The sequence below is a fragment of the Sinocyclocheilus grahami genome, unplaced genomic scaffold, assembly GCF_001515645.1.
Source record: "Sinocyclocheilus grahami isolate Dianchi unplaced genomic scaffold, SAMN03320097.WGS_v1.1 scaffold1269.1, whole genome shotgun sequence".
Taxonomy (NCBI): Eukaryota; Metazoa; Chordata; class Actinopteri; order Cypriniformes; family Cyprinidae; genus Sinocyclocheilus; species Sinocyclocheilus grahami.
Genome location: NW_015506448.1, coordinates 136,688 through 157,804, shown reverse-complemented (window position 1 = coordinate 157,804; position 21,117 = coordinate 136,688). Strand labels below are relative to the sequence as shown.

General features: G+C 36.5%; 1 protein-coding gene across 2 annotated transcripts in view; it reads left to right on the top strand.

The window, feature by feature from the left end:
• Positions 1 to 5,624: 5,624 nt before the first annotated feature.
• Positions 5,625 to 21,117, top strand: part of apbb2a (amyloid beta (A4) precursor protein-binding, family B, member 2a) — a 36,298-nt gene continuing 20,805 nt past the window's right edge. For both annotated transcript variants that reach the window (XM_016254635.1, XM_016254634.1), the window contains exons 1-8: positions 5,625 to 5,735; positions 7,838 to 8,803; positions 9,440 to 9,618; positions 13,141 to 13,272; positions 13,370 to 13,503; positions 13,585 to 13,645; positions 16,549 to 16,677; positions 16,751 to 16,878. In XM_016254635.1, the coding sequence (XP_016110121.1) occupies positions 7,855 to 8,803; positions 9,440 to 9,618; positions 13,141 to 13,272; positions 13,370 to 13,503; positions 13,585 to 13,645; positions 16,549 to 16,677; positions 16,751 to 16,878 (1,712 nt within the window). In that variant the 5' untranslated portion in view covers positions 5,625 to 5,735; positions 7,838 to 7,854. The remainder of the gene's footprint in view (positions 5,736 to 7,837; positions 8,804 to 9,439; positions 9,619 to 13,140; positions 13,273 to 13,369; positions 13,504 to 13,584; positions 13,646 to 16,548; positions 16,678 to 16,750; positions 16,879 to 21,117) is intronic.

The window sequence follows — 21,117 nt, the reverse complement described above, 5'->3', positions numbered from 1 at the left end:
GTTTTAGCAACTAAAATGTCTAAAAACTGAAATACAAATATAAAATAATACAATATAAATAAAAGAGTGAATTAACTGAAATGTTTTTTAACATTTACAGTGGATTTTATATATATATATATATAAATTAAATTATAATTTAAATTGAAAAGACTCCTGTAGCTCACTGTAAACGTGGCTGCAATCCTCACAAGCACTTCCCGTAAGATCTCTTTAATATCTCAGACTGCGTGCGATTAAATGAAGAGGATCAGATGAAATGCTTCTCAGATGTTTCTCCTGCAGTGATCACACATGAGATTCAGAGAAGATCTCAACAATGGCATCGACTGCTCGGATTTGTCAAGAAACAACAGTCAGAGATCTCGATATGAACTCAAATACTTCTAATCTTATGATCAGAGCTGCTCCACACTCCTTTTATCCCTCTGTAGACATTATACTGATGCGCTCCGGTGACCTTACAGGAGAACAGCCCCTCCAGACGTCACAGCGGTTTCTCATCACGGATCTCCAGTGTTAGAGTGAAGAACATCTGGCTTCAGAGGAGCGTTTGAGGGGTTCCCAGCACTGACCACGTCTGTGCTCTCGCTCCATCCGCTTTTATGATAATTAAAGAAGAACCCGAGGACAAGCCACAGTGAGGCTGTGAAAGCTTCCATCCTCCGCAAAACCAGCAGAACACTTTCTTTTGATTCATCTTTAGGGGGGATTTAACTTTTATAAACCGTCTTTATTGATCCATGAGGGAAACGTAAAAATAAATAAATAAATAATAAAATAACACACACACACACACAGGGAAAACAGACACAACCTCACACACATGCGGCGGCAACAACAATACTTCAGCGAGAATAAAAGTTACGCCTTCTTTCTTTGCGTGAACATTTGGGCGGCGTTATGCAAATCTTCCCACATAGTGATGTAGATATGTGGGGGCGTGTTAGAACGAGCCGTTTTAGGTAGGTGTGGCTGACTTTTAACTTTTATAAAGAATATCTCTTTGGATTTGCAACTTTACAGATCTTCTTTATGCACCAAGAGCTTGTAACACTCCAAAGAGAAAGGAACAATTGAAATCACATCATATGACCCCTTTAAAACATGGGTTTTAAATTCCAATGCAGAGGCAAATTAGAGTCATTTTGTCATTGGGTAGGTGCCACTAGGTATCTGTATGGCTCTTTAATAAATCTATCTACTAGTCTAGTTTCTCAAAAGAGTATTGCAGGTCACACAAGCTCACTTATTTTTAGGTTTTGCATTTGAATAAATATTTAGACATCATTAAACACTATATTTTTTCAATGAGAAAATTAAAAAAGTTAATAAACTGCATCCTTTTAAAAAAAAATTAATGATACTCGTATAAGTGCACACAAGTGATTGATAAATGCAAGCAACAGCCCCCCCCGCCCGAACTTAAAGGTTGGCAACCCTGGTTATCCTCATTATTAGTGTGAACGGTCCTTTAGATTCATAAACACCAAACCTATGAAAACTCACATGTGTTTTGCTCTTTTCCCGCAGTGTTGTGTCAGTCTCTCGCAGGGTCATCATGTGGAGGACGAGGTTATCAGCTCCTCCATCCTGACCAGCGGACGACACGCTTCTGACAGCAGCAGGTAATGAGCGACATGCGAACATCTCACTTCTGCTACACTGGACTGCCGAGATGCAGCTGGATGGGTAATTCACTCATAACTCTACTGTTTTTCATATGTCGTCTCTGTGGTGTGTTTTGTGAACTGACCCATGACCACAAAACCAGTCATAAGGGTCAACTTTTCGAAATTGAGATTTATGGTTTGTTAGGATAGGACAATATCTTGCTGAGATGCAACTATTTGAAAATCTGGAATCTGAGGGTGCAGAAAAATCTAAATATTGAGAAAATCATCCATAAAGTTGTCCAAATGAAGTTCTTAGCAATGCATATTACTAATCAAACATTAAGCTTTGATATATTTACGGTAGGAAATTTACAAAATATCTTCATGGAACATGATCTTTATCTAATATCCTAATGGTTTTTGGCATAAAAGAGAAATTGATAATTTCTCAATATTTAGATTTTTTTGCACCTTCAGATTCCAGATTTTCAAATAGTGTGTGTGTGCGTGTGTGAGTGTGTGTGAGTGTGTGTGTGTGTGTGTGAGTGTGAGTGTGAGTGTGTGTGTGTGTGTGAGGGTGTGTGAGGGTGAGTGTGTGTGTGCAGGGCGCCGCTGCGGTTCTCTTCATGCAGCTCTGTCGCAGGATTCACTCACGGCTGTCCTCGGATCAGAACCCCGGAGCGACTCAGATCAGAGACGCCGGACTCTATTGTATAAGAACAACAGGAAGACAATCAGTGATAACTCCTGTTGTTACTCCTCAAAAAATGAATGTCATATGAAACCTAAAACCTGAGGTATATTCATTAAGCTGTGGGATTTTGTGCGGACTCTAATATTATAATGCCTCTTTTTTTAAATAAAGATCTGCACATTTTTGTTAATGTATTATAAAAACATAAATCAACAAAGTAGCACATAAATAGAAAAGCTTGTAAACATATGTAGCCAGTATATATACTGATAGTGGCACCTGCTGGCCGGTTTTGGTAGTGTATCCTCATTGTATTTATTTCGATTCCTCTTTGAGGAGACACAAAAATGAAGAGAAGTTGTTTTTGGAAGAAGAAAAAAGTAAGATTTTTTGTAAGACATAAAAAAATGAAAACCAACAAAAAACGAAGAGGTACATTTTTGTTGTTGTTTTTTGAAAGACTCAAGAATGCACTAATTAGGGATATGCCGGAATCAAATTCTCATGTTGTGATTAATTGCTAATGCTTTTATCACGGTATACGGTATTATCACGATATTGAAATGTTGTTTTAAAAAGTGCTGTCATAATACATTATAACAGGTTTCTGCCCACGATAACAATATCGTGCATATTCATTACCGTGATATATCGCACTAATACACCATTTTTTCCACCTTGATTCAACAACCTTTCTTTCTTGTTTTTAGATCAGACTATTATCATATATTTACCTATTTTTGGCTTCTATTAACAAGACTTATTTATAAACATTCACAAATAAACACGTTTCTTAGCAAAGCAGTTTACTGTTGATTGGGTTCAACTTAAAACCAGAATATTCCTTTAACTATGATCTTACTGTTGTAAATATAGTGTAAAAGAGACTATACTATGTTTTTGGATGAGTACCATGATTTTAATCAGAATCAGAAAGAGCTTTATTGCAAGCATGCTTAAACACAAGGCATTTGAACAGAAGCGTCCAGTGCACAGACAGTGACAAGACACACATAGCAAAATAAAATGAGTATACATAAAATAGCTATATGAAGCCCTCCTTGGCTCACAAGGTAAGACATTTGTCAAGAGGGTGTTAAATGTAACCCCTCCCACAGTAAAGGCTCATTTCTCTACAGTTACAAGATCAACATGCATCAGCAGATCTTCACTATAGTGTCAGAGTTATGTTTCTATTTGGAAATCGAAATTCACTACTGCTTACCTTTAAATCTGAAAACACAAATCTATAAATATGATTCACAGAAAAAGAAAATGTCGAATTAACCATAAATGGTTCTCTCTGCAGGAAAGCGAATATGTATTATTCCCACACTCTTGTGTTTTGTTCTCTTCTTTTGTCACTTAGATGATCTAATAATTTAAATCGCAACATCTCCAACACATCAACAATGAATCACCGGAAACAATTCTCTAGTTTTACCAGCTGGGACTCTCAGTGCACAGATGGCACGCTAGGTGGAGCTCTTTTGATGCAAAACCAGCACGAATCCAGGAGCAACAAGACTGCAATCCTTTCCTCACTCCCAGAAGATGAGCTGCTCACAGTGAACTGGTTATGAATCCGCCACTGTTTTAATCAAATCAACACGGGTATATTCTACTGGATTTCGAAAACATTACACGACTGTGCCACAACTGCAACACTGAACTTGAGAAAAATAAACACGATTATATTCTTCAGAATTATGTCCAGTAATTCTCAAACTTTTTTGGCCGCCCCCTTAAATTTGTAAAAGAAATCTGGTCCCTAATCCCCATCCCACCTCAGACTACCAAATCATTTCACTAAACATTAGGAAAAATTTATGTTTTTTTTCTTTAATTTAAAAAACCTGCAGGGAAAAACATCTGCGTCTCTTGAAACATTTGCAATAATTGCATAGACAGAATAACTGTTATTCACTCTGTTATTTTTAAATATTATTTTATTTGTGTGTGTGTGTGTGTGTGTGTTTCATGCTGTCCGCTAAGGCATAGGACACACACAGGCCTTTCCTCCTCACCAACGACATTAAAAACTCTGATGCCAGCGTTGCATTGCTCCGCAACAAAGTACAGTAGAACCCATTATAATCAGTGACGCTGTCTATACTGGATGCGGCGCAGCGCGACACAACACAACAAATCCCTGACATTAAACTGATGCCTCGTTCTATATATAACGTAACTGATACTGACACAAAGCTCAAATGATTTGCAACAGTAGCAACTGTAACAACCGTAGCAACTGTAACAACTGTAGCAACTGTAACAACCGTAGCAACTGTAACAACTGTAGCAACCGTAACAACTGTAACAATTGTAGCAACCGTAACAACCGTAACAACCGTAGCAACTGTAACAACCGTAACAACTGTAACAACTGTAGCAACCGTAACAACTGTAACAACTGTAGCAACCGTAACAACTGTAACAACTGTAGCAACCGTAACAACTGTAACAACCGTAGCAACTGTAACAATTGTAGCAACCGTAACAACCGTAGCAACCGTAGCAACTGTAACAACCGTAACAACTGTAGCAACTGTAACAACAATCCCAAATTAGGGTCAACTTTTGGGTTAAAAATATAATTGAAAAAAATGTAACCTAGCTTGGTTAGTCCATATTTTTACCAAAGTTGGATTGAAACAACCCTGCATTTTTAAAGTGTATAAATCACTTAAGAAAATGAACCATGGTTTTATTAACCAGTTTTTTTCCCTTAAAATTAGTTTTACTACAAAGTTTTACTATTAACTGCTGCTTTATTATTAACATATTTTTTTGGATAGTTTATAGGCTACTTGTCTAGATCAACTCTGAAAAGCGAAAAGATAGATTATAGCCAGATTTTTTTTTGTTTATGTAAGTGAAATTGAGCTAGCAGGAAATACAAATCAAGTTATGTTTCACCATATTTTCTTTTGAGTCAAATAATCAAAAGAAAACATATTTTAAACTGAAAGAAATGTCACTTTTGAAATTGGATGAATATTGAACTGTACCTTTAACCTTTAAATAATGCTAATCACAACAAGAAGTGAAGTGTCCGTCAAATAAATACTATAGGTACCATTAATCCATGCATTTAAACAACTAAAAAATAATAATGTTTTTGTAGCAGCTGAGTCGGCGCTCCATCTCTCCAATCATTCTACGTGCCTCATGAATATTATATCAGTTTCTAGACGCGAAGTCAGAGCGACCTGATTAATATTCATGCAGCATCTTGCGCTCGGCGCTCTGATTGGTCAGTGTGAGCGCACACAGAGGCAGCGGCGCGGGGCGCATGCGCAGAGAGACGCGGTGCGGAGCGCACAGGAGCGGTCTCAGATTGCGGGCGTCTGGGCTTTAAAAGCGGGCGTCACCTCGCGGCTCCGCATCAGCATCTTCAGGCGAGAGAACAGAGGAGCAAGCTGGTGAGTGACAGTCTCACACACATTATTGATTATTCCGATTGATCTGATGCATCTTCGGTGATGCAACTTTATATAACCGATGCTTGCATTGAGTTTGTTATGCACAGGATGCGCGTAACGAGAGCGTGACTTGACACTTCTCGCTGTCACATCAATGCCATGCAGGAATATGTGTGTTTATGTGCAATAATGTGCGAGATGCTGCTGCTGCATGGAGCATGTGTTGCAGACTGTGTGTTTAAGTTCAGATGTGCGCCGTTCATCGCACAGAATGCTTTGGGCCGATCAGAAGCGATCCGTCATGATCAGGAGGACAAACAACTTCTGTGCATCCTCATGGCATGCTGTATTTTCATCCAGTTTGGCTAAATATTGACTTTTATTTTAAATACTTAAATATGTGTGCTGTTAAGCCTTGTATTTTATGGCATTTTTATAGTTTGCGTATTGCATAGGATTATAATCAAAGAGTTGTATACATTAGTGTATTTTACTATATTATAATGCATTATTGAGTCTTGCTTTTTTTCTAGTAGGCTATATCTAATTTCAAATCGTATTGCATGCGTTATTAGTAATCAGTCAGAACATGCAATTATTGCAGTACTATACTAAAGTTATTAAGCTTTGCATGTTTGCTGTTATATCTGATTTCAACTCTTATTGAATGTTGGATTATAATCATAAATTCCATACATTTTTCTTTTGTCTTTTTCAATGCAATACTGTACTATACTAGTCTTGCTATTTTATTGCTTATAGGATTATAATCAAATTTAGCATAAATTATTTTCCAATTGTTTTATCTTATATAGTGAATGAGTCTTGCATTTTTCTTGGTATATCCCATTTCAAATCTTATTGCATAAATGATTAAAATACGAATACACAATTACTGCAGTGCTATACTACTCTAAAATTAAGTCTTGCATTTTTTGCTTTTATATTTTATTTTAAATTTGATTGCATATGGATTATAACTAGTTTTTGCATGAATAATTTTCCAAAAGTATTTTACAATGCAATATTGCTATACTATACTATACTGTTATAAACTTGCATTTTTGCATTTTATTTCAAATTTGAGTGTATATAGGATTATAATCAAACAGTTGGATAAATTATCTAATAGTCTTTTACTATATTATGCAATACTAGAGTTACTTTAGTTACACTATAGTTACTGAGTCGTGCATTTTTGCTGGTATATCCTATTTCAGATTTCAGAGTATTTGACTGTATAGTGCACTTTACTATACGGTCTTGCAGTTTTGCTGTTCAATTTGATTGCATATAGGAATATAAACTATTTGTTTTGTGCAGTTTTACAGACCAGTCCCAGTAAGATGTGTAAAAGTGTAAAAACAAGTTAAAACGGCTTAATCCTTATGACTTTCTGTAAATATGCATTTAATATCCAGTTGCCTTCTTGAATAACTATATCTATTATCTAAGTAAATCTGAGTTATTAATGAACTCACTCACTCTCACACACACGCACTCACTCACTCACTCTCACACGCACTCACTCACTCACTCTCACACACACGCACACACACTCACTCACTCTCACACACACGCACACACACTCACTCACTCACTCACTTTAAAAGTAATGCATTACAGTGTTGTTACTCCCTAAAAAAACAACTAATTCTGTTACTTTCTTAATGTATACTTTTTATGGAAAGCAATGGATTACGTTACTTTTGCATTACTGTTTCTCATGTGGCCTGACTTGTTTGTTTATTGTATGTAAAAAAATATGTTTTAAGATGTTTATCATTATCTAAAGTCACTTTGCTTATCTGTATGGTTGAACTGGATCATGAAATGTCAGCAGCAAAGACACTGGTTAATAAAATGGCATTAAATACATGGGAAACAAAGTAACTGGTGTTACTCATTTGAAAAAGTAACTTGTCATGTTACCTGTAATGCATTACCTTCAACTCTGGAAGAAATGCGAGATAAAATAGAATTGTGAGATATTTCAATTAAATTAATTAGTTTTATCCCATGGCAGAAACAAGCATCTATAACAATGAGCCCAGAAACATGAATCATAAATTAACCATCGTTCTCTCTCTCTCTCTCCGCAGACGATTAATCGTTTGCGATGATGTCACTGCAGAAGCCTCCCCTCAGACGCAGCGCATCGGCCGTAGAATCGACCAATCACAGCGGGCCTATATTGACTCCGCCCACCTCGCTCAACTTACGCTCCTCCCACAACCAGCAGCTGAGCTGCGACACCATAAAGGAGGGTGTGGTCGCCGTTTCCAAGGAAACGCAAAGCTCGAAGAGTCGGCAGAAATATGCGCTGACCAATATCCAAAAAGCGATGGGTTTGAGCCAAAACCCCGCCCCTTTGAATCAAAGTCACGCCTCCTCTGATCGAAAACCCGTCCACCCCACAAAATCTGCCTCTTCTTCATCCCTCTACTGCTCCTCGCTCTCCTTCTCCACCTCCAATCCCAAACTGGCCAAAAACGGCACCAACCTGCAGCTCAAAGAGGAGCAGCTGGACCTCAACAAGAACGACAGGAACCTGGTGAGGAGCAGCTGGGATTGGCTGGAGGGGAAGGACAACCAGAAGAACCCCACCATCAGGAGGAGGACCAAGAGCTTTCTAGAGTACCATCGAGAAGAGGAGGCGCCGAGCAGCCCGGATAAAGACACGCAGCCTGAGGAGAAACACCTCCTGCCCAAACTAGAGGCGCAGACGTGGGCTAAAGAGAACCACGTGGAGGTGCACCTCACCCTCCCCCAGAACCACCTGCTCCTGCTGGCCAGCGAGGAAGAGGAGGAGGAGGAGGAGGAGGAGGAGAGTCCTGGAGAGACGCTGGAGGTTCACGAACACTCGCTGCGGCCCAATAACGAGCGCATTGGCCGCGTCAGAGACGGGTGTCTGCAGAGGAGTCCGTTACGCCTGAAGCTGAGAGGAGACGAGCCGGAGGAGTCGCCCGAACGCCCGGCGAGGCCCGAGAAACAGGAGGAGGAGGAGGACTCCAGCTGGACCACGCTGTCACAGGAGAGCCCGTCTGTGGAGACGCCTCAGGAGACAGGTGACCAACAGACAGATACGCTCTCCTGCTCAGCAAGGCTGCGTTTATCTGATCAAACACACTGTAAAAATTCTGAAATATTATTAGAATTTAAAATAGCCGTCTCCTATGAGAATATATCGTAAAATGTAATTTATTCCTGTGATGCAAAGCTGAATTTTCAGCATCGTTGCTCTAGTCTTGAAATTTTAAACATATCCAAAATATAAATAATTCTATAATTTTTTAATTAATACAGTTTAAATTAGAAACATTTTGCTTTGATCCTTCAGAAATCATTCTAATATGCTGATTTGCTGCTTATCAATGTTACAAATAGTTGTGCTGCACAATATTTTCATGGAAACCGTGATACATTTTATTTTTCAGGATTCACAGATGAATAGAAAGTTTAAAAGAACAGCATTTATTTGCAATAGAACTCTTTTGTAACATTATAAATGTCTTTAGTGACACTTTTAAAAAAGTTCTTTCACAAAAAGCCAAAATCTTTCCGACCCTGAACTTTTGAGCAGTAGTGTTTCTGTCTGAAGGTTATATTTATCTCCCGTGTAGCAGGAAGCAGCAGTTGCTATGACGACAGACAGTTTCTGAAGTGTGTGTGTGTGTGTGTGTGTGTGTGTGTGTGTGTTGTAGGTGTTTGGGAAGAGCCTCCTCAGGTTCAGGACGTGTCTCAGGAGTATTTCTGGCGTGTTTCAGCCGGTTCCACTCTTCGAGATCAGCCTGTGGCTGGCGACGCCCACTCTGACCAGGAGGCGGAGCCAGGGCTGAAGGGGGCGTGTCTTCCCATGCCCTGCACTAAAGCACAGACTGAGGTCAGATTCATGCTGCATAATCATAATGTGTTTCCTGTTGAGACAGGAACTTAGCGCAGGAAATATTGAATTAACAAATATTGATTTTTTTGAAGTTGGAACGAAGTAGAAACCGCAATCTTCCCGATTATGACGTATATCAGTGAAACAGCTTCTCGAACGTGAAGAAATGATTTTGTCCATCAGCAATTGATTGAATCGTTGTTGTTTCCTAAAACTAAAAGCATTAAAAAAAAAACATTTTTATTACTTGAAAAAAAAAACAACATAAAAATGAACTAAAATGAGGTAAAATATACATCTATATATATAAAAAAAAAAAAAATTAAACTTAACTAAAATCATATTTTTGTTACTTGGGATAAAATAAACCTCAACTTAAATGAAATATTAAAAAAACTTGAGCTTATTTCAACATTTCTCAATTTGATTGAGTTTAAATTGGTATACTAAAATAACTATATATACAGTGGGTACAGAAAGTATTCAGACCCCCTTAAATTTTTCACTCTTTGTTAGATTGCAGCCATTTGCTAAAATCATTTAAGTTAATTTCAGTTTTTCTTTTTTAATAAATCTGCAAAAATGTCAACAATTCTGTGTTTTTCTGTCAATATGGGGTGCTGTGTGTACATTAATGAGGAAAAAAATGAACTAAAATGATTTTAGCAAATGGCTGCAATATAACAAAGAGTGAAAAATTTAAGGGGGTCTGAATACTTTCCGTACCCACTGTATATATATATATATATAAAAAAAATGTATTAAAAAAAATTACTAAAACCTGAACTAAAATTAAAATGAAAACATAAATTAAATTAATAAAAGTTTTTGAGTGAATTTTTTTGACTAAATGCCTGAAATAAAGTCTAAGATATTGCATGTTTTTTTCTACACCATAAAATATGAAAAAAAAAACTATTGACATTTTAAATTAAAACAAAATCCAAATTATTAATTAAAAAAAAATTCAAGTTTTTTTTTTTTTTTTTGGTTAGATTAAATAAAGTCTGTGTTTAACACAAGCCCAAGATGTTCATGTTTTATTTCTATTCTGCAACATAAAATATTTCAGTAATTTTTTAAGCTCTTACTTGACTTGACAAAGCTAACAAGTGTCTTCATGGGACTACAGAGGTTGTCATTAATCATCATCACTACTCACTAGCTGTGTTTATACGAGTGCTCTGGCAAACTATTCTAACTTAACCTTTCCAACTGCTAGATTGAAAGTGTTTGAAAGAGTCGTCTGGAGTTTAGTGATGACAGTGCTGACTAAAACCTTACTGTCGAATAAACGCTCTTTGTTCTCCATTGACAAACAGCGATCGGCACAGTATCAAACAGATGCGTGTGAGCCTCATCTACTCACACAAAGCACAAATAACACTAGGTATAATCACCGAATGACAAATAACTTCAATCAGCAACAATATAAACAGATGCAGCGAACAGTGAAACATAAGCATAGTTAGGCTAATCTGCATAATTTATTCATGTCGCTGGTATATCGAGTACCGTATTATTATCATCCACACTTCCTCAAAAGTGCTCACATTTTCAGAAATGCACAAAATAGTGCACAGAAACTATTATTTACAGCTATTTGCGAAGCTCTCTCACCACACATCATGCTCTCACGCAGTGAAAAATACATCGCGCAGCAAAGAGAAAACTGACAACGTGCCGGCAGTCAAGACAGAGCAGGTTACTTCTGTATGAAACAAAGTTTCAGCAAATGTTTCCTTTTTTAAAGAAATTCAAATAGTAAATAGTGTTTTGTGGCTTTTTAATGTGTCGTGACATCGCTGTAGCTCCTCGTGAACCGATCATCTCTTCCTCTTTACTAGTTATTATAGCACAAAATAAACATGAACGAACATCAGAAGGTATCTTGTTTCAACCGCAGAAAGATGTCAAGAAACACTTTTAAAAAAACATGCAATGTATCAACTAAAGTGTTGCACAATTCAAAAAATAAAATGATAAAAAAAATGCTTCTAAATGGCTTACGGTCATTAGAAATAGTGAAGCCTCATTAAACAAATAGCTGGTGAGCTTCGCAACACTGACACTGTTATTGAGCTGAACTGAATCAACGCTGATTATTGTCTTCTTCTGAATTTTGCAACACTGTTTTTATCCCAAACACACAAAATATGTTCCAAAAAACGTTTCGCTAATGTTATGAAAATGTTGTTTCTGAATGTTCTCAAAACGTTGAAAACGCACAGTTTTTAAAGCTATTTTTATATAAACGTTAAGGGAACATTCCATTTGATCATGTATCATTTCAGTGTTAGATTTGAACGCTGTCTGAACATTCTGGAACGGGTGACAACATTTAAAAAACGTTAAACGAACGTCCAGAAAACGTTCCATGAATAATGAATGAATAACGTTTTTCTGCTAATGTTCTGAGAACTTTATTAATGAATTTGTTAATGTTGAATGAACATTGTATTAACGTTACTGGAAGATCTGTTCATAACTTTGAGAGAACCTTGCCAGAACGTTCTGAAATCATTTCCTATTAGCTGGGAATCTGTATTTTATAAGGCACTATAGAAGGAAATGTGACCCGTGCTGGCAAAATGAGTTGGAATGAGCAAATGTTCAAAAATGAGCTTTTTATTTTTCACATTCTCCGTTAAAATACCTTCAAAATGATATGACTTGTTGGATTAATAATTACTATATTATTAATCACAATATAGCTATTTTTTATTTGATCTTTCTTATTAAAAATAAGAAGAAAGATGCAAATAAACAGTAGTTTAATCAAGAGCAGCGAGTGATTCCGTCTTTTCTTTTAATGCTATTTCACGATTAACATTGAGACGGATTTATATTAAGACCTATTGTAATGCATGGATCGAATATAACATAATAGTTCATTGTGTGAACCTCATCAAGACATATTTCACTGGTTTGGACTCATCCAGAATTCGATATGAATATTCATAAAGCTGGAATGCTGCGCTTTGCAACAATAGACCTACAACTTGAGAAGCAGCAGCAGACGTCCAGAAGTGAGCAGAGAAAAAGTACTCCTCTCAGAAAACGTACAAGTAAAGATGTTTAATCACTATTTGGAGCATTGGGATCGCTAGAAGAGGGCTTAATAAACTCATTTTTGTGAAAACCTCAAATTCAACCAAAACTGACATTTGTGACCCTGGACCACAAATCCAGTTTTATTAATTTATGCATCATCTGAAAGCTGAATAAATAATCTTTCCATTGATGTATGGTTTGTTATGATAGGACTAACAATTTTTGGTCAAGATACAACTAAATCTGGAATCTGAGGGCGCAAAAAAATCTAAATATTGAGAAAATCATCTTTAAAGTTGTCCAAATGAAGTTCTTAGCAATGCATATTACTAATCAAACATTAAGTTTTGATATATTTACAGTAGGAAATTTACTAAATATCTTCATGGAACATGATCTTTACTTAATATCTTAATGTGACTTGACTTGTGTCTAATGTGTGTGCATGTGTGTGTGTGTGTGTAGCGGCCCAGCAGTATCGTGTCGGACAGCTCTGTTGAACCCGTTCCTTCATCAGCAGCCTCTTCACCCTCCTCTTCCTCACTGTGCTATGAGGCGATGGGCCGCGCCGCCGGGTTCCTCAACAACAACTACCTGGTAAACACTGAAAATAAACACAGTGACGACTAACACAGCGCTTTATCCAGGCTTCATCCAGTTATTCTAATGAACAGTGCACAAACTCTCCGTACAGGACCTGACGGAGACATGCGAGTCCCGCGAGCGCCGGCGCGAGCGAGAACGACAGGAGGAGCGTGAGAGAGAGCGACAGATGAGCCGAGTGAGTTTGGGAGCTCACGGCGGCCCGTACAGCTTCATCAACCACAGGTGAACACAAACACACCTGAGTGTCGTATTCATCGTTCAGAGACTGTACAGAAGCTTCACACTGACCGCTTTCCTCTGCAGAGCTCAAGTCCCGTCAGCCCCTGCAGACTCCGTCATCCCCATCAACGACCCGGAGACGCAGGTACACCTGCATATCGAGCACTTCATTAGTTACTAACCACTCTGTGGCTCATAGAAGTGTGTTTTTATTTTTTTACTATAATTACCGAATATTAACAATACAATTTTGCAACAAGTAAAATGACACAATGAAACAATGACAAGGGATGACATGAAATCTTATAATATAATATAATATATAATATAATTATTATTATTTATTAAATAAAAAATTAAGATTTTTTCCTATCTGCCCCAAAATAGTTGTTCTTATTAATTTCAACAACATTGTCCAATATAATATAATATAATATAATATAAAATAATAATATATAATATAATATCATATAAAAAAGAAAAAAATACATAAATATATTAATAAAAAATAAATAAACAATATAACATCTATAAATACATAAATATTATATATTTTTTGTTATTATTAATAATTACTAAATTAAAAATAACTATTTTTTCCCCTGTCTACCGCAAAATATTTGCTCTAATTATAATGCACTTGGTAATCTTAGTTAAAACCTGGGATGTTTTAATGGCTTTTTTCCTCTTTAATTGAAGTAGGCCATCAGCAAATATTTGAGGGAAAATGTAAGTTTTGAAGCTGTTCGTCTGGATATATTGGTATGAAATCTTCCCAACAATCACAAAATTATAACAGCGTTGTTCAAGAAGATGTAATCTGTATTACATAACAGAAACACAACCATTTCTTCTATGATTTCAGTTAAATTATTGAAAGAGGTAAAACATAAGTAATGAGATCTCATTCCAGAATGAGACTGAATTAGTACATGTGCTGATTTATTTCCAAAAGCACAAAAATAACAGTTTTGGATGAATTTCCATGAATTTAGCTGAGAAAACATAGCGAGGGTAACAATTCTGACGGATTTTACTACGAATCTCTTGTTTGGTGTTACCAAATGATTATATCCCGGCCAGATATTATGGAAAGACATTGAAGAATAAATCTGTGGCCATAAACCCACAGCTTTGTAGTAAAAACTCATGTATAAGTTACTCTGCATTCAGATTGAACAACAGTGACATCGAGTGGCGCCTCCTGGAACTGCAGCCGTGAGAATAAAGAGATCTGGCGCCCTCTGCTGCTCAGTGTGTGTGTGTGTGTGTGTGTGTGTGTGTGTGTGTGATGGAGAGACTGCAGCAGAACGCAGAGCACGTGTAACAGCAGCAGTTTGACTCAGTGCATTGTGGGAACAGAAGAATGACATCATCTTTAAGTTTAATAACAAACAGCTAATGTCTAATATATTGTATTGAAGAATGTACTGCAACAGTATCTGTTAAAAAATAAATCAAAAATTCGATTTAGAGGGATTAATGCCAAAGAAACATACATTATATGAAATTAATCCTTTTATAAGTTATATATTTAATCATTGAGTTTATTAAGAAAATTGAAATTTTGACCAGATTGTTTATATATAAGATTGGCCATACATAACTAACTCGTGTATATTTACATAACATCTCAGCTTTAAATGATACTAGAACACAATTTGCATGAAAGTACTTTAATGGACATAAAAAAAATAAAATAAAAATAAATAAATAAATAAATGTTTTCCTGAAAAAATATAAAAATGTTAATAAAAAATCTGTTTAAAAGATTGTATACAGCAGGGTTATTATAGTCAGCTAAAATTAAAACTAAAACCATAAAAAAAACTAAAAAAAACATTTTCGTTCCTTGAAATAAAAAAAATTAAAAAATTATATATATATTTTATTTTAGCTTGTTTCCAAGGCAACATTTTTCATTTTTATTTAGTTTAACCTAATATATTAAAATAAGTAAAACTGAAATAAAACAATAATAAAAATAGACAAATAAAAAAACTAATAAAAAGGGCAAAAACAGACCACGAAATTACTAAAACGTTAGCTAAAATTAACAACAAATCTTAATTCAATACATTAACAAAAACTATAATAGTATCTTGGTGATACTAAAATAACACTGGTATATAATTTTTACATTTTAATTTTTAAAAAAATAATATTGTTAAATTATTGTATACAAGTATTGTTATTGAGCCATATTCAAATAAAGGTTTACAAATAAAAATGTTAATTGCCACATTCAAATAAATACTTTAAAATGCATGCTAAGAGTCACTAATTAAACAAGTACATGTTCAGCTAATTGTCAGCCTCTTGTGCGTCTCATAATTAGTGAATATGCATGTAAACAGCCTTCTAATTAACAGAGTAGAATAATCACGGCTGATTGTAATACATGCAAACATAAAAGAAAACCAAACTGGACGCGAGAACATGTTACTTCTTGTCCAGCTGATTAATGAAAACAAGGATATAATCAAAGCAAAGTATATAATTTTTACATTTTAATTTTTAAAAAAATAATATTGTTAAATTATTGTATACAAGTATTGTTATTGAGCCATATTCAAATAAAGGTTTACAAATAAAAATGTTAATTGCCACATTCAAATAAATACTTTAAAATGCATGCTAAGAGTCACTAATTAAACAAGTACATGTTCAGCTAATTGTCAGCCTCTTGTGCGTCTCATAATTAGTGAATATGCATGTAAACAGCCTTCTAATTAACAGAGTAGAATAATCACGGCTGATTGTAATACATGCAAACGTAAAAGAAAACCAAACTGGACGCGAGAACATGTTACTTCTTGTCCAGCTGATTAATGAAAACAAGGATATAATCAAAGCAACATCTGCAGTTGGGATAACCTCCAAAACCAAAGGTGATCGCTTTATAAAAGCACATCATCGTCAGATGTTTCAGAAACAGATTGCTGGCAATAACAGCTGTTTTAGGATAGTTTGTGGTTTGGTCTTATAGTGAGCCTTTCTCAGATTTAGGAGCCCCTCTTAGCCTGCAGATGCGCTGGTGTGTTGCAGGTGTTTGCGGTGTGTTATCTGGGCTGGCTGGAGGTGCGAGACGCAGATGTGAGGTCTGCGAGGAGCGGCGCGGTGTTGAGCGACTGCATCCAGCAGCTGCAGCAGCGCAGAGAGACGCAGAGGCAGAGGGTGAGACGCAGATGCAGACAGACAGCTGTCGGATCTCATGCACAAGCTCACTTCTCTCTCGTCTCGCTCTCAGACTCAAGCCATGCTGCTGGTGCTGCAGGACATCACCCTGACCCTCCTCGACCCGGCTGACCACACCCTCCTGCACTCTCAGCCAATCAGCTGCATCCGCGTCTGGGGAGGGGGGCGGGGCTTCAGCAGGTTAGTGGCTACATTAATCTCATTCGTGACCCTGCAGCACAAAAGCAGTCATAAGTCGCTGGGGTATATTTGTAGCAATAGCCAACAATACATTGTATGGGTCAAAATTATACATTTTTCTTTTATGCCAAAAATCATTAGGATATTAAGTAAAGATCATGTTCCGTGAAGATATTTAGTAAATGTCCTACCGTAAATATATCAAAACTTAATTTTTGATTAGTAATATGCATCACTAAGAACTTAATTTGGACAACTTTAAAGATGATTTTCTCAATATTTAGATTTTTTTTGCACCCTCAGATTTCAGATTTTCAAATAGTTGTATATCAGCCAAATATTGTCCTATCCTAACAAATCACACATCAATGGAAAGCTTATTTATTCAGCTTTCAGATGAATAAAAAAAATGACCCTTTTAAAAAAATTGACCCTTATGACTGGGTTAACGGTCATCAGCATCGTAAATCCTTCAAACGTTTTTCATATATGTGACCCTGGAGCACAAATCCAGTCATAAGGGTCAATTTTTCGATTCCATTTACCCAATATTCCAGTTTCGAAACCAAAAATTGTTCATACAGCTGTGACAATATTTACACAACTATCAATACTTTGTCAGGTGACCCTTAGCCTTAATGACAGCGTATAGTCTCCTGAGCATGCTGTCACCAAACCTCAACTTCTCTCCTCAAAAGTCTCTCTCTCTCTACCGTTAAGTAACTTGTGCATTGTTTTACTTACTTCTTTTTGACATATCCGCCCGAACTACAAGCTTTCCAGTGATGTCTGTGAGAAAGGGATATTCACTCGACAAGGTCGCGCATCTGCGCCGCCGCACATTCAATACACTCAGCGTGCTTTGCTCATCAGCTCGCGCACACCAGCTATACAGGGGATTACAATAAACCAAAAATTATTCATACAGCTGTCAATATTTACACAACTATCAATACTTTGTCAGGTGACCCTTAGCCTTAATGACAGCGTATAGTCTCCTGAGCATGCTGTCACCAAACCTCAACTTCTCTCCTCAAAAGTCTCTCTCTCTCTACCGTTAAGTAACTTGTGCATTGTTTTACTTACTTCTTTTTGACATATCCGCCCGAACTACAAGCTTTCCAGTGATGTCTGTGAGAAAGGGATATTCACTCGACAAGGTCGCGCATCTGCGCCGCCGCACATTCAATACACTCAGCGTGCTTTGCTCATCAGCTCGCGCACACCAGCTATACAGGCGTTAATACTGAACATTTTATATTCATTGCATACACATACTTCGTAGACATCTTTAATCTCTAATAACCATTCTGCTGTCTGTTGTTCTTTGTCTGAATGTGGCACTTATCACATGTTGTGTGGTATTGGTGTTTGGTATCGCGGCATTTTAACGAGTACGAGTACAGGAGACTGATGTCTGTGAGAAAGGGATATTCACTCGACAAGGTCGCGCATCTGCGCCGCCGCACATTCAATACACTCAGCGTGCTTTGCTCATCAGCTCACGCACACCAGCTATACAGGCGTTAATACTGAACATTTTATATTCATTGCATACACATACTTCGTAAACATCTTTAATCTCTAATAACCATTCTGCTGTCTGTTGTTCTTTGTCTGAATATGGCACTTATCACATGTTGTGTGGTGTTGGTGTTTGGTATCGCGGCATTTTAACGAGTACGAGTACAGGAGACCAGTATCGGGCTATCGGTATCGGTGCATCCCTATTTATTGTAATCTATTACATACCTTTATGTCTTTCTATCAAAGTTATCTGACATTATCAAGCTGAATTTGTTCTGACACAGTTTAACTCTGAGTTCTTGTCATATTTTATTACCATTTTCTAAACTATAGTGAATAAACTGTGATAATGTGAGAAATGTTGAAGGTGTCTGAATAAATTTGTTAAATTAAGTTAACCAACTAACATTATACATACTCTTTTGCTTTCTGCACCCAATATTTAAAAATTTTACAAATGCAATGAACATATTGGTATCGGTACTCGGTATCGGCAAGTACCAAAAATAAAAATATCGGTATCGGGTGCGTACTGGAAAAAGTGGTATCGGTGCATCCCTAATTAAAACTATTATAGTATCTCAATGAGACTAAAACAATCCTACCTAAATAAAATGTGAAGTCTGCTTTGGTGGTTTACTGCACATTTGAACAAATATAGTAGGTCATTTGTGTATTTTGAAAAAAATCTAAATAAACTAATATCATAATAAAATCAAACTTACTCAAAAACATAGTCAGCACACTTTCATAACAGTAGAACATGCATGTCATGCACTAATATAGCTAGTGGATATGATTCAATTCAATTCAATTTAAACTGAGAGAAAAAAATGCATTTTTAAAATTAATTTTCAGGATGATAAACTTGAACTTGAACTGAAATAAAAATGAATAAGAATTACGTATATAGACATACATACAAAAACAAAACCACTAAAATGACAAACACTCAACAAAAATACTCAAATGAAAAACTAAAACGAATTCAAAATATTAACAAAAACAATTTTATAATAGTATCTCAATGAGACTAAAATCACATTTTCATCACAAGCTGAATGCAGTCAGTGTACGTTTTTTAAATTATGTTATTTGTTTCTTTTAACATATTTCATAGAATAAAATACACAATATAATCATGCACACTTACTCTAAAACATAGTCGGCACACTTTGCTAAAAGTAGAACGTAACTCTGGTTTCAGTTCAGTTTCCAGAGCAAACTATGTTTAATATTACATCAGCGTACGCTCACTAGCTTCATCACATGGTCTGTCTGTGTTTGGGTAAATAAAGGACCTGGACCCGGTGCAAGAAAAACCTTCAGCTAAGAAAATCTTTAGTTACTATAAAGACAAACAAGTGATCTTTTCATGAATCGGGTTTGTTGTAACTGTTTGTTCTGCTGAAACACAGATTTGTGGATATGATTAACCCATTTGATATGAATCCAGGATGGTGGAAGATTTTCATTAAAATCATCTGCTGTTTTATAACATGATAAAATGCATAGGATAAATGAGTTTTGCCAGTTTCACTGAGGTTGATCGTGTGATCGCAGTAGCGGCGCTCGCCAGCAGATGCTGCTGCAGACCGTGTGTGTGTGTGAGTGAGAGAGTGTGTGTGTGTGTGTGTGTGCGTGTGTGTGTATGTGTGTGTGTGCGTGCGTGAGAGAGTGTGTGTGTGTATGTATGTGTGTGTGTGTGTGTGTGTGTGTGCGTGCGTGAGTGTGTGTGTGTGTATGTATGAGTGTGTTTTCTCACATTGTTTATTTTACAGAGAGAAACAACAAAGTAATTAAATTAAAAACAAAATGAAATTGTTCATAGTTCATGTTAGTTAATAAATTAACTAATGGAAACAAATAAGACCCAATTATAAAGTGTTAGGGGGAGAGCGGGGCACAATGTAACACTTTTTGACTTTCTCAGTTTGTATAAATCCACAAGGGTTCCGAATATAATTTTCTATCCACAGTAATTTTACACTTGTCTAGTATAAATATGTCGCTTTGTTTCATAATTACAGTGTGTGCACTTTCTTTTATTTACCCTCAAATAACAGAAGTGAAATGTGACAACATGCCCCGTAGGTGGGGTACATTGTAACAGCCACACACACACACACACACACACACACACACACACACACACACACACACAGTTCTATACAATATGAATGAGTGTCTTTGGGTGGATGAAGTCATTGCGCTATATTTGGAGCACTCAGCGTTTTCTGTGTTCGTGTACACGTGGTTTTGAAGCGATGAAGTCACAGCTCTATATATGGAGCAGAGAGAGAGAGTGTGTGTGTGTGTGTGTGTGTGTGTGTGTCGACTCCTCCCTCTTTTTTGTTGCATCTCTGATAGTGAAACACATTCTCGTTTCACCTAATAAATACCGATGTGTTTCAGCTCTTTAACTCTCTGAAAGCAGGACACATTTTCAAATGCGCATTTTTGTTTTCAGATTTTTTGTTTCTATTCTTATTTTTTGTTCAATTTCTTTCAGATTTTTCTTTTGTTCTATTTTACTCATTTTTACTAATTTGATTTAATTCAAACTTTATCTTGGTTTGTTTTGTTCCATCCTCTGGTTTCCACTTTCTTTGTTTCTGTTGATTGTCCAGCATCTCTTCCTCAGTAGAGGGAGAGAGAGAGAGAGAGAGAGAGCGAGAGAGAGAGCGAGAGAGAGAGAGAGAGAGAGAGAGG